Genomic DNA, 16,716 nt, shown 5'->3' on the forward strand with positions numbered 1-16,716 from the left:
GCTATTTTAAACCTACATGATTGTTGCTAATTTTTTGAGCTTGCCACTTGCTTTGGTTTTCCACTGTCATGATTTCAGCTTTTCTTGTTTGATATGTTTCTTTTTCTTTCACTATTTTTTATTTATTTATGTATTTCTGCTCTTTCTCACATGAAGTGAGGCATAAACTTCAGAAAGCTAAATGTATATTATTTTAATATTTTTAGTTTCTGTGACAGTTCAGATAGAAACTGGGATTCAATAGCAGCATTCTTTTACTGTCTTTTCCTCGTGCTTATTGAATTTAGTATGGAGAGGGGGACTCCTTGCATACCTGCTTGTTCTCCTGTGATTGTCCTCTGCACCATTACACTGGCTATCCATAAATCTACCAGCAATGAAACTAATTTAGATTATAGCAGTTCAAACCAAGCAGATTGAAAATATCTTTGATTCCAGCAGTGAAAATTGCTCTTGTATTTTTATGATGCTATTACAGACCATCTTCCCAGCGTGTATCTTTTTTTTTTTTTCGCCTTTACTATGCAAAAAAGTCTTGGCACTGTGCTGTGGATGTGCACAATGCTGTTTAGTTTGGGTTAGTCAGATTGCTGTGCAGGAGGAGTGCATGAGAAATAGAGATCCCGTGTTTTCTGTCCCAACCTCTGGCTACGCATTGCCTAGGAAAATGCTGAGGCATTGCTGCTGCCTTCCAAAGCCAAGCCCTCATGGCAGCCTGAGGTTCCCAGAAGGAGTTTCTGTCTCCATCCTTTCTTTTGCTGTCAGTGCAGCTTTGCCACCAGTTTGTTCTCTGGCAAGCAGCTGTGGCAGGCAGTGAGGCTCTGGGGCAGTGCCATCGGGAGTGGAGACAACGATGCTCCAGTCCTCAGTGACCTGGGAGGTCTTGTTTATTCTAAGCCTACTAAAAACTTCATAGACATAGACTGTGGCTAAATTGGATGATCAAAGAGATATTCAGGGCTCCTAAAGGGTCCTGCATGCAGCCGAATCTAGAACCCAGCAGAACTTGGGTTAGTCTGGAGCCATCAATTTTCTAGAAAAATGGAGAACCAAATACTACCATTCCCTCAGCTCCTCTGTCAAGAGAGTGCTGACTATAGACCACCCTTCTGCCAGATTCTGCTCCCAGGATGTTACAGCTGGGTCTGTGGTAAGTGAAATTTAAGATATTCTTTATCTCCTGACTTACAGTTACTAATAGATTTCAGTATATGCTAGCAGAATTATTAAGACATTTCTGCTTTGCATCTGTAAAATGGACTTAGTGCTTGCCAAGACAGTCCTTACTCCAAGGGCAGCTCATGGTATCATAATCCTGTATTGGAATAAGAAAAAAAAAACCCTAAAATTGATTTAAGAACTAGTTTTTTGTCATGTATCAAGTTCAGCTCCAATGTATTATATGCTATCAACTGGTACAGATGATAGCATATAATACAAGGGATTTTTTAGGATTCTGAAGTGATCCAGAAGCTGTAGAAGCAAGGGCACTCCACAGTCCTGTAGTAAGATACTTTCTTGCCCAGACCTGTCTTTCTTGGTCACCCTTTCTAGTCTCTTTAGGTCAAGCAGCATGTTTTGTTTGCTGTGCCACATGGGGCTGAGGCAGTGTGGCTGTAGCCAGGCTGGACAAGACAGGCACACTAAACAGGAGTAAACACATCTGAATTTTGCTGGCTGCCGTTGCCATCCCTGTTATCCTTGACAAGGGAGCTGCAAACCTCCAGCAGTGGGTTAGCAGGAGGCAATCTGGGTCTCACCTGGCATAGCTGGAATAAAAAAGTTGCATATGTACTGTGTGTAGCTTGTTACTTGTGTTGGCTTCGATGTAAATTATAGCAGACAGTTAATCCAGCCTTAAGAGCAGGTAATGATCTCATTAGTAGCAGAGCTTCAGCAAACAGCTGGAGAACAGTGGCAGTCCTGCTCCTCTCCCTGCCTCCTTTGAAGCAACTGTGTTTTCCTGGAGGAAGAGCACCCATATCACATCCCTTCCTTCCAAGAAGCCAGTGTAAACATCCAGCAGGAATCCATAACAATTTCTTTAGGATTAGGGTGGCTGCACCATCCTGTAGCCTGCTATTTTCCCTCTGTTCTTATTACCTTATAAGTTTCTTTCAAGTGACAGCTGTAAATGAGCACAAGTCTGGCAGCCAGAGCTCACTTGGAATTAAATTCAGGGATAGGGAGCTGTCAGCTAACTGACTTCTGTGGCAGCATAGCTGTCATTTGAATGAATTACAGACCACAGTATCCATTTTTGTGGGGCCTGTGAGCAAGAGGGGTGGAAAAAATTGGGGTAAATGGCTGAAATTTAATGCAGGCTTCTGCAAGATTTTCAAAAGCCATGTCCCCATCTTCAGTGTGATTATTTTGTGTGGCTAACAGCATTTCCATGTAAACTGTAATAATCTGTTGAAAGGTCTCTTTAGGATGAAAAGCAAAATTTGAATTGGTTATGCAATTAACTGAGACTTATTTTGCTCTGTTCTGCCAAAGACTAAAATATCTAGGTCAAAGTTTTTTAGCACTTTGCCTACGTACAATTTCCACCCTGGGACTGGCAGCTTCTCTTCAGATGCCGAGGAGCAAACACTCCCCTCCCTTGCACACTGCTTGTAGAGAGCGATGCCCCATGCTGATGATGCCAGGCAGATTTAATTGTGCATGCTCAAAGAGAAAAATGACATCCACGCTTGGGTGACTGCTCTCTGTGGCAAGCTGACAAATCCCCCAGCTGTCAACTAACCTCAAAGGCAAGTGTACGTGGCTCTAGCTTATGTCTGCTTGCTTTCTGCCCATAGGCATTTAGAAGCTGAAACTCATATTTGCTGCAACACATTCAAACTGCTAATGAAAGAAATGTATGGTCTGTTTTATGTGTTTCAATCTCTGAGGGTGGTTCACACAATTAAGGTTTATTTTTCAGACTGGCTGTAAGCAGGTAAAGGCAGAACCTTTTTGCATACAGGGCAAGTGAAAGTGTGTAACATTTATGGCTGTGGATCTGGCTAAGATACTGATTCCTTAGAGAAAGTAATTCCTTCCTTGGGCTCAGTGGATTATATTTATATTTTTGTATATTTATTGGGATCTGCCAGAGAACTACATGCATACAAAATGGCCTTACTTGAGTGCCAGTGTATATGGGCAAATGCAAAGAGGTGTGCGTTGCTAACACGGTACTGAGTCATTTTGGCAGCAGCTTTGTTACTTGGGGTGCACTGCAGGCCGTCCATCTAAACCCATCATTACCTGGCACCTATGCTCGGGTGTGATAACCAGAGCAATCTGTGAACGGGCAGAGAGCCATCCTGACAGATGGCTTTGACTGTAGGTAACCAGGAAACCATGCATACACATTAAACATGGGTTCAGAGAGTGTGGATGTTATCTGGGAACATGCAACCAGCCGTGGGGTTTGAGCTCCTCCATGTACTGTTGAGAACATATGCCATACCCATCATACACACAGGAAGGGTGGGTTACAGCCAGTTCCCACAGTTCTGATGAACTTTGTAGGGATTGCTTGGTTGGGCATGGGCTCAACTACAGATGAATCTCATATTTTGCAATGGACTTAAAATTAGTGTTACAACGACAAAGCATGAAGCTTAAGGATGCAGTTCATAGAATCATAGAATGGCTTGGATTGGAAGGGACTTTAAAGATCACCTAGTTCCAACCAGCTCCTACTAGATCTGGTTGTTCAGAGCCCCATCCGGCCTGGCCTTGAACACCGCCAGGGATGAGTCATCCACAGCATCTCTGGGCCACCAGTCCCACTGCCTCACCACCATCACGGTAAAGAATTTTCTCCTAATATCTAATCTAAACCTACTCTTTCAGTTTGAAAGTAGTCCTGTGACTTTGTGCCCTTTTAAGAAGTCTCTCTATCTTTCTCATATGCTCCCCTCAAGTACTGGAATGAAACAGAATCACTCCAAAGCCTTCTTTTTACCAGGCTGAACGATTGCAGCTCTCAGCCTTTCCTCATAGCAGAGGTGCACCAGCCCTCTGATCATCGTGGTGTCCCTCCTCTGGATCATTCCAACAGGTCCACGTCCTTCCTGTGCTGAGGGCCCCAGAACTAGATGCAGAACTGCAGCTGGGGTCTCACCAGAGTGCAGCAGAGGGGCAGAATCTCCTCCCTTCCCCTGCTGACCACGCTGCTTTTGGTGCAGCCCAGGGCATGTTTGGCTTTCTGGGCTGCAAGTTGACATTGCCAGGCCAGCCCATCATCCAACAGCACCCCCAGGTCCTTCCCATCAGAGTTACTCTGGATCTGTTCATTCCCCCGGCCTGGATTGATACCGGGGGTTGCCCTGACCCAGGTGCAGCAATTAATTTACATGTCCACCTCAGGCACTGTCTCACCCAAATTTTAGGTGGTGGAGAGGGCTATCCAATCTACCTGGCACAACTGTTCTAAGTTTAGTAACCTGACAATGATAAAGCCTATTGATATGTGCAGAAAGAAATTCAATGTTTATATGAGTGCACTGGAGTCTTAGAACAGGGTTTTAAATGTAAAAAGGTAACAGGAAATGCCAAATATCTCTTGTCACCTCAGGATTTAGTTTGTCAAGTACTTTGAGTACTGAGTAGCCCATACTATTCTTTTTTGTAACAGCCTGATATTAAAGCACTCAACTAAAAAGTGGAAATTCCAGGGTTCCTTGCCTCTTCGGTGTTCTGAACTGCAGATCCTGACCCCATGAGTCCAGATAAGTGGCTCTCACTATGCTCGGAAGCTGAAGTATAGCACAATTTACCATTGTAAGGACACAGAGAACAGGGACTCCAGGAACACCTCATCACCAGTTATTTTCACAGTGCTTTTTACTGCTTCCCCATATACAGAAGGAGCATGTGGACAATGTCTCTGTTAGTGTCCAAAATTAGAATGTATCTAAAACCAAACAAAACAGAAGGGCTATATTCCCATCACCTAGCTCCACCTAAATTTCACTGAGTCTTCTGTGTCCCATTTTCTGGCTGTGAGTTTTCTGAAGCATGTACTCAATGGAAATTTTAGCCTAATTGGAATTTAAGCTGCCTGAAAATAGCCCCAAGGCAGCACCAGCAGAATTCAGGGGAGATCGTCTAGCTTCAGTGAATCTGTGCAAATACACAGAGCCCTGGAATTCTTTTTCTGATGCAAGGAGCTGGGCAGGATGCAGAAATGCTGCAGGAGTCCAAATCCATCTCCTGTTCCCTTTCTGCTCCCTGAGCACAGGAAGAGAGTGTGGCAGGAGGGGCAAACATATGTCTGGGAATGTGGTGCTCTGTGCTGGCAACACAGAGCTTCAGAGGATATTACATGTGTGGGAGTGAAAGAGTGCCTTATTCATGCTTCAAAATTGTCACTGTGAAATATTGTGATTATCATTTTAGATTTGACATGTATAACTCTGCATTTTTAAGATAGTTTGAATGTAACCTAAATTACTTTTCCCCTAACTATCTGGTAAGAAGGAAATTCAGCTGTCACAGATAAGAGTAATGATATTTATTAATAGAATTATAATAGGACTTAAATGGGCAGAGTACCTCAGGACAGGAGATCACAGTCCTTTAAGGATTGATTTATTCTTGACTTCTATGAGCCTCTGTTATGCTAATGATAGATACATATTCCCCAAATCCTTTTGGTCCTTCTGTGCCTTTGATTTCTTTAGAAGCTCTCTTCCCTTGTCACTACATGTTCTTGTTAATTCAGATCAGGTTTTGCAACTTGCATCATACTTTGCTTTTTTTTTTTTTTTGCCAGAATGGTTTACTGAGTTTTTTTAGCGGCTTATGTTCTTTCCCCTCTTTGCTGCATCTCCTGTCAGTGCTTCCAGAAGGGCCTGTGGGTGAGCTGCCACCAGCCAGACTCGGATTTCCTGTGGAAAACCTGCACATGGGTTTTCTTTGTTCCTACAACATTCAAGACTACCAACCTAATTAATCACTCCAAACCTTCATTAATAAATGTAATTGTGGTAATTTGGGGTAAATATGCTGACGTTTTCTGGACTACTGAATATTTTATCTAAACATGTAATTTGGTTTTTTGGGTGTTTACATAAACATGGCAATTTTTGGTAGCCCTAGATGCTATGATTTTATTGATGTTGAAAATCCTTCTCATTTCTAAAGTCAAGATGTGTGTTTAGGTGAATAGTCATGGACATGGGTGGTTACCTCACAGTTAGTAAACACTGACCACCATGATGCAAGTTAAATGCAGCCTCCATATCAGCAACAATTGAAAAAGCTGCTTATAGGTACTAATGTCTGTAGGGATAAAAACAAGAGCAAAATATATAGGTCAATGTAGATTATCAGCTGTAAGAATAGGTATAAGACTACTAGAAAACTATAAGAAAAACAATGAAGTACAGCACATTTTTCATGAGCTTATTTTAACATGAAAAGGAGGTTGTTTTTTGCATTTTTTTCCTGAAACAAAATATACTGCTGTAGTGTGTAGCTATTTCCTTGTACTTTGTTTAGTATAGGTATACCTTGAAACATCATGTACTCTTTCTTGGGACTAGGTATATATGAAACATCAGCAGCATCATTTTGCTCATGTGCTGGGCTCTGAACTCAGATGCAATTAAATATTCATCAGGATAGATACCCTGACTCTAGCTATACTTGTAGCTGCTATGAAAGATTAATTCAGTGTTATGTTTCTGTTTAAGGGAAGAAGCAAAATGAAAATTTATGGTGAAAATTTCAGGCTTCATGTTTAGAAATTATGATCCTTATTATGCTTTTTAAGGAGCCTGCAAGATAAAGTATCTGTATAGAGTTATATTTTTAATAAAAACATTCTCTTTCAAGAGACCTGTCCCAGCATCTTCCTTTGGGTGTACTTTGCTGTCTTTACCTTGTCATTTCAAAATACACTGTTTCTTAAGTGATTGTGCAGCAAAGAACCTGCACACAAAAACTAAGAGCATTGCATAACAGAATGGTGCAGTTTTGCAGATCTTATTGTACATTATAAATTCGATTTGTATTTTCTGTTTTGTCGATACTAAGATTTTAAATTATATTTTTACCTGAGGGAGTAATAGTTTCTTTGAGGCAATTTCTAGTAGAATTCATTTATACAGCAATATTCCAAAAGAGAGGGGTTAAAGCAGCAACACAGAAATTCCAATTTCTGTCCCTTGCAGGTCCTTTTTTTTTTTTCTTTCCCTTCCACATTTTCCTCTTACAAGATGTACCTATATTATTAATGAAGTTTGGTGTCAGTACCAGTGTGGAATCTGGAGGGTAAACTCAATCATCAAATTTGAAGTCCTAATCCTTGTAAAGCCAGTATGAATAACAGATGATATTAAGAGGGCACAGTAGATGGTACCTGTTCCAACAATTGCTGTAAATGTGATCTCAGTGATTCTGTTTTTCCCTCTGTATTTTACAGAGCACATTGATTTAGAAGATGTCTTTGGTTTATAACTATTAGTGTTAGAAGGATAGAAAAATGTTCAAAAATATTTGGGGATGGTATGAAATGAAAGCCATTATCTATTCTATTATCAAATTGGGGATTTGCCTAATAAATTAGATTATTTTATTTTTAATTATGATTGTGCTGCAATTATCACACACTAAATTGTAAAAATAGGGTTCTTTTCTGAATTTCAGTAATAGATTTTTCTCCAGCTACACTCCCTAGAATTTGGAAAGGAAATTGTGACCAAGCCTACACTCTTAGAACACAGCAGGATCAGGATCATATCTTTAAACAGATTTCCTGGACCTCCTTAGGTGGAAGAAGGAATGAGCAAGGCCTCAGTTCAAACTCACCATTTACTTGGTCTTCAGCTTGTCTGAAAGAGGTGTCACTTGTAATGCATTTTGAGGTCCTTGCATGACAGTCAATGGCAGTTGCTTGTGGAGGAATGGAAGGACAGAAGAGCTGAAATTCAATAATGTTTCTGTTTTGAAACAATAATTAGCTATCACACAGCTGTGCTGCCAGTGAGCTGGCTGCTGCAGCAGATTTTCAGTACAGTGATCAGCCCATAAAAAGCTGGATAAAATGGAAGGAAGCTAAAAAAAGGAATTTCTGACAGAGGAATTTGGACAAACATAAAGTAAGTAAACATGTCCATTATTATGTATTATAGTGGATGAGACACTCTATAGACAGAAAAGAGCAGCTTCAGGTTCACAAGCACTGGTCCTCATGGGGACTTCAATGTCCACAAGATCTGTGGGAGGGACAGCACAGCAGGGCAAGGGCATTCCTGGAATACACTGAGGATAACTCCCTTCTCCTGGTGCTAGGGAAGCCACTGGGGAGATGCTCTGTGCTGGACTTTGTTATCACCAACAGGGAGGGCTGGTGGGGAAGGTGAAGCTCAAGGTGAGCCTGGGCTGCAGTGACCATGAAATGATGGAGCTCAGGAGCCTTAGGGCAGGGAGGAGAATGCACAGCAAGGTCTGGCCTGGGCTTGAGGAGAGCAGACCTTGCTCTCTCCAGGGAACTGCTCGGTGCAGTGCAGTAGGACAGAGCCCTGGAAGGCAGAGGGGCCCAATAGACATAGTTAATATTCAAGGATCACCTCACCCAATCATGCATTCCAGTGAAGAGGAAATCAACATGGTGTCTATGCCAGGAGGCTTGGAATTACATCTTTAAGGTCGCTTCCAACACAAACCATTTTATGAGTCTGCAATTTTATTTTGTATCAGTGAGAGAAGGAAGTTCATCTGGTGTTCTGTTTACTGAGTCAACAGAAATTGCAGTGCTGAAGTCGATACCCTGTTGACTTAAAATGGGCCTATTTTATTTCATTTAATATTTTTTTATAGTAAACATAGCTTTGTTACTTGACTGTTTCAGGATATACATTTCTCTGTGTTTATGCCTTCTATGCCTTTTGTGGGTTTTTTTGCATGTTCATACTCTTTATGACCACCTTCACTACCCATACATATATGTTTTTCTGTCCATATATTATAGGCAATTGTCCACTCCCACTTGTACAATTTTTCAGCATACCAGTGGTAATGCAGAACAACTCACCAAAATACCATCCACAGAATTTCTGGTTTGGGTGGTTTGCCAGCTCAGCCAAAATACAAAGTTTCAGAGGTTTCACCTTTTGCATTTCAGGATTATAATGATGAAATTCGCCAGGAGCAGCTGAGAGAGCTTTCGTATTTGAATGGTTCTGAGGATTCGTCACGCGGACGGGGCATTCGAGGAAGAGGGATCCGTGTGCCACCTGCAGCTCCTTCAAGGTGTGGTAACCTGAGCTATTATGTTAATAGCTTTACAAATATAAGCAGTAGTAAAAAACCCCATAGTTTAAAAAAAAAAAAAAAAAGACAGTTACATACATATCCTGGTCAGTAAACCAAAATATTTGTCTTCTGATAACCGGTGTGGTGTATATTGTTCCAGATTTTCTGATCTATAGGTCAGGGCACAGTGAGTGACAACAAATGAGAGCAGATTATGAAGACAGGAAATGGATATTTCTGAGAATACTTTTATGCTAGTACTAAGGCAGTATGGTCAGTAGCATAAAATATTTGTTCAAAATACTAGCGTAGTCAGAGAAGGCCTCATAGTCTAGGTGGAACTTTATTTGACAAATAATTACTTTTTATACATATTAAAGCTATACTACGTGTATATACAAATATACCTATTTATATAAACTTCATTATATGTTATGTGTTGGTGGGTTATCAGTTTTAAGTGAATTTGATTGGCATAATCTAAAAACATTGGGATGTGAATGTACCCAAGTATTTTTTTATATCTAAATAACATATATCTCTGCTTATTATTAAGGCCAGTGTAAAATCTTAGAACATTGCCTCAGACTTGTTTTTCCCTGTGAACCCTTAAGAACTTCATTGCCTCAAGTATCTAAGCTACCTAGCTGCTTCCAGTCTTCTCTCCATAGAGGTCATTTCAAGATGAGTCCTAAAAAATGGACTCTTTTTTTGGAAGAAATAGGATATGGGGGTACCTTATGTTATGCTGACAAAGGAGTTGTTCAGTAATTGAATGGGCTGATCTTTCCTATGACCTCTGAGGTTTTTTCCCTGAGGGTGTCTATCTTGTTTACCATCAGTTTTTCCTACATGAGCTTTTTAATTGGTAGTATGATGCACTTACACAGAATTTTTTGCAGTTGGCATTCATCACCATCTTCTACTCAAATAGTGTCTGGGCTCAGTATTCCTTACATTCATGATCTCTGAACAGCTTGACTTTATAATGTTTTTCAGAATGTCACTGCAACAAACTAGCAGCTTTTAAATTGGGTTCAAAGCATAATCGGTGGAATTCTGGCCCCTAATTCCTGAAAAATGCCCAAATGATTTAATCAGTTGCACAGATCCTATGATCATGGATGTCTTCCCTTTTTTCCAGTCAAAAATCCCAGGAGAATATTAAAAAAACCTGTTGAAGCAAGTCCAGAGGAAGACCAAAAAATGGTCAGAGGTCTGGAGCACCTCTCCTTTACAAAGTCAGGCTGAGGGAGCTGGGTTGTTCAGCCTGGAGAAGAGAGGGCCTAGGGATACCTCATTGCAGCCATTTCATGTATAAAGAGGGCTAATAAGAGAGAGAGTCTTTTTGCCAGTCTTAAATGAAAAGAGGTTGGACATAGGGAAGAAACACTGGAAAAAGTTGTGGGTGCCCCATCACTGGAAGTGTTCAAGGTAGGATTGGGCATAGCTTTACTAGTGAAAGATGTCCCTGCCCAAGGCATGGGATTTTGACTGGAGGATCTCTGAAGGTCCCTTCCAACACAAACCATTCACTGATTCTGCAAGTCTAAAATCAGCTACTGAATCTTGTAGTAAAGTAACAAAACATCACAGGGTAATCCAATGGGTTTGGTTGTTTCAGCAGGGAACAAGCCACCGTTCCTACTGCTACAGGAGACCTGAGTTCCATTCACAACTGTGGATCTGGGTGTCACGGAGGGTTGTTATCCTGGCATTCACAGTCTTCCAAAAAGACAGCACACCCAGGAGCATATTGCTCTGAAACAAAACTCCTGATTTATCCCCCTTCTTGCTATCCTGATTTATCACCCTTCTAATTCATCATATGGTATAGATACAAGTCTTTTTAAACAGTAACAGCTTCTTCTGACTTACTAATTTGTACAGCAAGGAGATACAGCATAAATAGCCCGGAAGATGCTAAACGTCTTTCCATGCTTCTCTATATGCTCTGTTCTCTCTGTGCAGTGGGGGAAGGTAGAATCCCACACTACCAATCCTTTGTGCTGAACTAAATTAGACAGGAAGAAAAATTATTCCTCTCCTTTTCTATTTTTTCTCTACTTGGCCTTGAAAGTTTCTGCTGTCCTGCAATATCTTCTGCCAATCCATTTCTCTCACCCACCAATAAGCATGAAAATGAGAGTGATGACTGCTCTTGTAAAAAAGTTTGAGAGCAACAGAAGAGGTTCCTCGTTTTCTTCATCTTCTAGAACTGCTTTGGAGTAATTCTGCAGCCCTGTGAATTGCAATGATTCAGAATTTTATTAGTACAAGCAACAAGAGGATCAGGTGCAAAAGGCACTGGGTAGTTTAAAAATAATGCCTTTCCATAATATGAGTTCTGCCTGAGATGTTGCCTAAAAGTGCTTGACATTGTACTGCCAAAACCCCAGAGTTACATGACAGTTTCAATACTAGTAAAAGCGTGAGAGCCTTTGGAACGGGGCCTGTCCTCCCTCGTTGCGCACGCCAGAGTGATGATTCCTTTTGCTCCCGCAGGGGCCGTGGGGGTGCCGTTCCCCCGCCGCTGCCCGGACGAGGTGCCCAAGCGCCCCGCGGAGCGCCGGTGACGCGCGGAGCGCTGCCCGTCCCGCCCGTGGCCAGGGGCGTCCCCACGCCGCGAGCCCGGGGTGCCCCGGCCGTGCCGGGGTACCGACCGCCCCCGCCGCCGGCCCACGAGCCCTACGAGGACTATGTAAGTAAATGCCCTCTGCACGAGGTGTGAGCCACGCTCTGCCATGGACACGGAGCCCTTCCGAGATGGAATGGGCCAGGCCGAAAGCTCCTGTGTCTCTAACGCTTCTCCCTGCAGGAGAACGACAGTCTGGGTGATGCAGTGTGTCTGCAGGCCTGTGCTCAGCAATGTGGGTTTGCAGATTTGTTCACAGCTTACTTATGGATATGAGAGATCATGCTGGATAGTTCTTGGGGTGTCACACAAGAGCAATACAGATATTCTAAAATTTGTATTGCATACTTGAAGTTAGTTTTTACTGTAACCAATTTCCTAAGAATAACAGCATATATCCTTTGTGAGAAAATGAGGAGGTGGGGGGAAGGCATGCTGTTGTTCCAAATCCTTTTTGTTACATATTTGTATTCAACACTGTGTTACAGATAAATAGCAAATAGAAATTCAGGTAGTTTTCATGAAAGCTGATACAATGATTCATCTTTAGCCAGGAGCAGTACTAACTGACTGTCACCTTTTCTTATGAGGTGTTAAAAATAATTGTGCTGTACACATCAAAGCTTTCAAGTCATCCTCATTAATGTTTCCTCCTGGAACTGTCACCATAACAACAGATATCCAAATAGAGAAGAAAGTGCTATCAAATATAATGTCTGAATTTTTCCGGCTATGGCAAGTCCAAGAGTAAGATGAACATCCAATTTACTCCCTAATCCTACCACCAGGGAAAGATGCACTTTTATTCAATTAATAGTCTTCTTAGAATAGAAGAAAGGAAAATGTATCAGAAATTATTTTTTGTTGTTAAAGCATCACTCAGCTGTGTGTATTTGTAGTGTCACAGCCACTTCAAATCAGGGATGTACATTCTGTTAGAAAATTCTAAAAATCACAACTGAGCAACAGCTGCAAGAAAGAAGGGAAAAAAGAAGTCATTCCTCTATTATTTACTTCAACACAGTTTCCATTAATGAATGAGCTAAAAGTCCTGCTAAGAAATGGAATTTCATAAGTATACACTTGCTTGACAGTGTATTATTGTCTGTTAGTATCAAAATGTATAAGACCTTCCTTTCTGTGCAGATACAGAACCTTTGTAATGTAAAATTAGGATTATAATTGAAGTAATTGATTTTTTCATTTACAGCACTAGTAAATGTCCTAGAGTATTAAGCATCTTCTAGGGAGCATTTCTTGCACTTTTTCTGGATGGTAAATGCATGGAAATCAAAATGAGAGAGAAGTTAAGGCAGCTGGATTATCCAGGTTAGGAAGGCATTCAGCCAGTTCCCCATATTTTTGAAATGACCACACTCTCAGGAGCACAAAACATAGATTATTAAATTAAAATAGTCAGTTTAATTTGTGATACGTTAGTCCAGTAAAAACAGACATATGTGTTTGTGGGTTTTTTCCCCCTTCTTAAATAGCAGCTAAAAAAGTGCTGCCTTATAGGTCAAAACTCATGTTTTGGAGATCTTCCATCTCCTGTGTCCTTTCAACATCTATATTCTACAGCTGGGAATATATGACCTTGCTGTCATGCACCAGTCTGCAATGAAAATTTCTTGTTATTTTATAGAAGTTTGTAAGTTCAGTCTAAGTAATTTTGGTATCTTATGGGCTGAGATAATAACTAGAACTCGGATGCTATGCTGGTAGAAGGAAAAGTTCACTGTCACATATCTGTGTATAATGTTGAAAATCATGTTTTAGAGAAAATATTTTTATTTTGCCGAAAGTAATCAACACAGTTTTTCTTCCCAAGTAAACCATATAATAAATCAGATACTTGTCTGGACACTAAAAGCAAGTGAATCTATTTGTGGATCTGCAGCAAATGTCATGTATAATTGTTGTTCTTTCCTCCTTAATCCTGCAAATGAAATACTAATTTATAATGAATAATTTATTCAATTTACTTTTTTTTTTCCTGCTTCTAAACAACCTACAAGTGTATTAGAATTTCCTTATGAGTTTATATTTTTCATTTTTGATTACAGTATTTCACACCATTTTTTTCCTACTATTTGCAAGCACCATTGTTTTGACTAGTGGTACATATGAATGCACTGTCATTGATTGTGAGTATCCATCTTCTGTATTTTTGTTTGCTCTAATGAAACATAGTAACTTGAATGCTGATCTGAAAGTGAATTCAAGAAATAGAATCGAATGACTACAACAGATTTTTTAAAAATGTTTAGGCAGCATTTCCTGAAAAAAATCTTTAGCCATTTGCTGAGCACTACTAATCAGAGATTGTATTGACTGTTTGACCTTGAAACATCTAACTGTTCAAATTGGTTTGGATAAGCATGTAGACATTCGGATTTTCCACTATATAAATATTTTGAGGTTTCCTGATGGCCTTTCTGAGAATTCATAAAAGCAGATGTCTGAAGGTTTCTAAAGAAAAGTCAAGTCCTGTCATTGTGGTGAATATATTCATGTGCAACATTTTGAATGTCAGACCTGGCCAGAGGGAAAAACATTTGGAACAACTTTCAGAAAAGAGGACTGGAGCAGGAAGGAGGAGTGATTCACCTCATGCCTTTTTCATTACTTGCTTTTGAAACTTGCTTTATATTGAGTGCACCCTTGATAGTATCTTAGAGGAATTTCTTAGCCACAGGAAGAGGTACTAACATTAGAAAATACATGCAAAGAGAAAGTAGTTACTTTGTGGACCTTCTTCACTTTAAAAGTAGTTAATTTGGTGTGAATCTGGATGGAGAGTGTAACTGGCAGCTGCCATGCAGCTTTTGGGATCAAGAGGGTTTGTGACCTGGTGTTGTGCTTTAACTGCAGCCACACACAGGTGCTCACATCCCTGGTGAGGTCAGAGAGAGACGAAGAAGTGTAAAAGTGAGAAAACTGTTGGGTTGAGACAGGATAGTTGTAGTGGGTTGGCGCTGACTGGATGCCAGACACTCACAAAAGCATCTCTATGACTCCCCTCCACAACTGGACAGGGGAGAGAAAATATAATGAAAGGTTTATGAGTTGAGATGAAAACCAGGAGAGAAATCACTCACCCAAGTGAGTGATACCATCAAGGGAAAAACAGACTCAATTTGGGGATGTTAATTGAATTTTTTACCAACAAAATCAGAACAGGATAATGAGAAGCAAAATAAGACCTAAAAATCACCTCCCCTCCCATGCCCCCATCTCCTTCCCAGCTCTACCCCGTCCCTGGGTGCAGTTAGACAGGGAATGGGGGTTACAGTCAGTTCATCACAGGTTATTTCTGCTGCTGCTTCCTAGAGAAAGGAGTTTTACACCTGCTCCAGCATGGGCTCCCTCTCCACAGGTCTGCAGATTCCCTCCCGGAGCCTGCTCCAGCACAGGCCTCCCATGGGGTCACAGCCTCCTCTCAGGCACCCACCTGCTCCAGTGTGGAGCTTCTCCAAGGGCTGCAGGTGGATCTCTGCATCCCCACGGCCTCCATGGGCTGCAGGGGCACAGCTGCCTCACCAGGGGCTGCACCAGGGGCTGCAGGGGAATCTCAGCTCTGGCACCTGGAGCATCTCCTGCCCTTCCTTCTGCACTGACCTTGGTGTCTGCAGAGCTGTCCCTCTCACATATTCTCAACCCACTCTTCTCTGGCCACAATTACATGGCCTTCTTTTTTCTTCTTCTTCTTTTTAAATATGTTATCACAGAGGTGTTACTATCAACTCTGGTTGGCCCAGCCTTTGCCAGTGCTGGTTCTGTCCCAGAGCAGGCTGTCGTTGGCGCTGATGAACATGTGGAAGTCTTCTGGCATCTTCTCACAGAAGCTCCCCCTGTAGCCCCCTCCCCACTATCAAAAGTTTGCCACACAAACCCAATAGAACAGGTACATGGGTAGACAGGGGTGGATTGAGAACTGGCTGAATGGCAGATCCCAGGGGTTGTGATCAGTCTCACAGGGTCTAGCTAGAAGCTTGTCACCTGTGGTGTCTGCCAAATTTCAATACTGAGCCCAGTATTGTTTAAGGTATTCATCAGTGACTTGGATGAAGGAGCAGAGGCCTCCTCAGTGAGTTCACTGGTGACACAAAGCTGGGAGGAGTGGCTGATACTCCAGAGGGCTGTGCAGCCCTTCAGAGGGACCTTGACAAGCTGGAGAGATGGGCAGAGAAGAACTGTCTGAATCTCAGCAGAGACAAATCAGGATCCTGCGCATGGGGAAGAACAATGCCAGGCACCAGCACAGGCTGAGGGCTGACCTGCTGCAAAGCAGCTCTGGGGAGGAGGACCTGAGGGTCCTCTAAAGGCTAAGGTCTTGTTGGCAACTTGTGAAACAGGCAATAGGCACGATAGATTGAGATTGATGATTTATACAGAAGTGAAGAGTACTTGAGTAGCTCTGCTACTATTAAGGCAATAAATAGTAGAATCATAGAATAGTGGAAGAGTTTGAGTTGGAAGGCACCTTACAGATCATCTAGTTCAAGACCCCTGCCATGAGGGTTTCTAGACCAGGTTGCTCAAATCCTCATCCAACCTGACCTTCAACACTTGTAGGGATGGGGCAGCTGGACTGGGCAAAGGCAGTGTTCTGCACGGTATATTTTGGTCTGAGCATCCAGACTTTTCCACTCGAAACTAAAGCTAAATATTAGAAGGGTGCTTAATCCAAATCTAAGCCAAAACTACTGTTGGTTTCTGATCCTGTTTTGGAGAGCATTTGACTCTGGATCTATATTTTTTCCATCTGAATCAAAAGCCAGTAATGAACTGTCCAGTGATATTTTTCTTTACATTTTTTT

General features: G+C 41.6%; 1 protein-coding gene across 6 annotated transcripts in view; it reads left to right on the top strand.

Moving 5' to 3' along the window:
* Nucleotides 1-16,716, top strand: part of KHDRBS2 (KH RNA binding domain containing, signal transduction associated 2) — a 380,960-nt gene that overhangs the window by 201,520 nt on the left and 162,724 nt on the right. For all 6 annotated transcript variants that reach the window (XM_054280510.1, XM_054280508.1, XM_054280507.1 and 3 more), the window contains exons 5-6: nucleotides 9,128-9,255; nucleotides 11,764-11,959. In XM_054280510.1, coding sequence (XP_054136485.1) covers nucleotides 9,128-9,255; nucleotides 11,764-11,959 — 324 coding nt within the window. The remainder of the gene's footprint in view (nucleotides 1-9,127; nucleotides 9,256-11,763; nucleotides 11,960-16,716) is intronic.

The sequence above is a fragment of the Melozone crissalis genome, unplaced genomic scaffold (assembly GCF_028551555.1).
Source record: "Melozone crissalis strain CALT ecotype California unplaced genomic scaffold, PUWL_Pcris_2 ptg000027l_1, whole genome shotgun sequence".
In the NCBI taxonomy this organism is placed as follows: domain Eukaryota; kingdom Metazoa; phylum Chordata; class Aves; order Passeriformes; family Passerellidae; genus Melozone; species Melozone crissalis.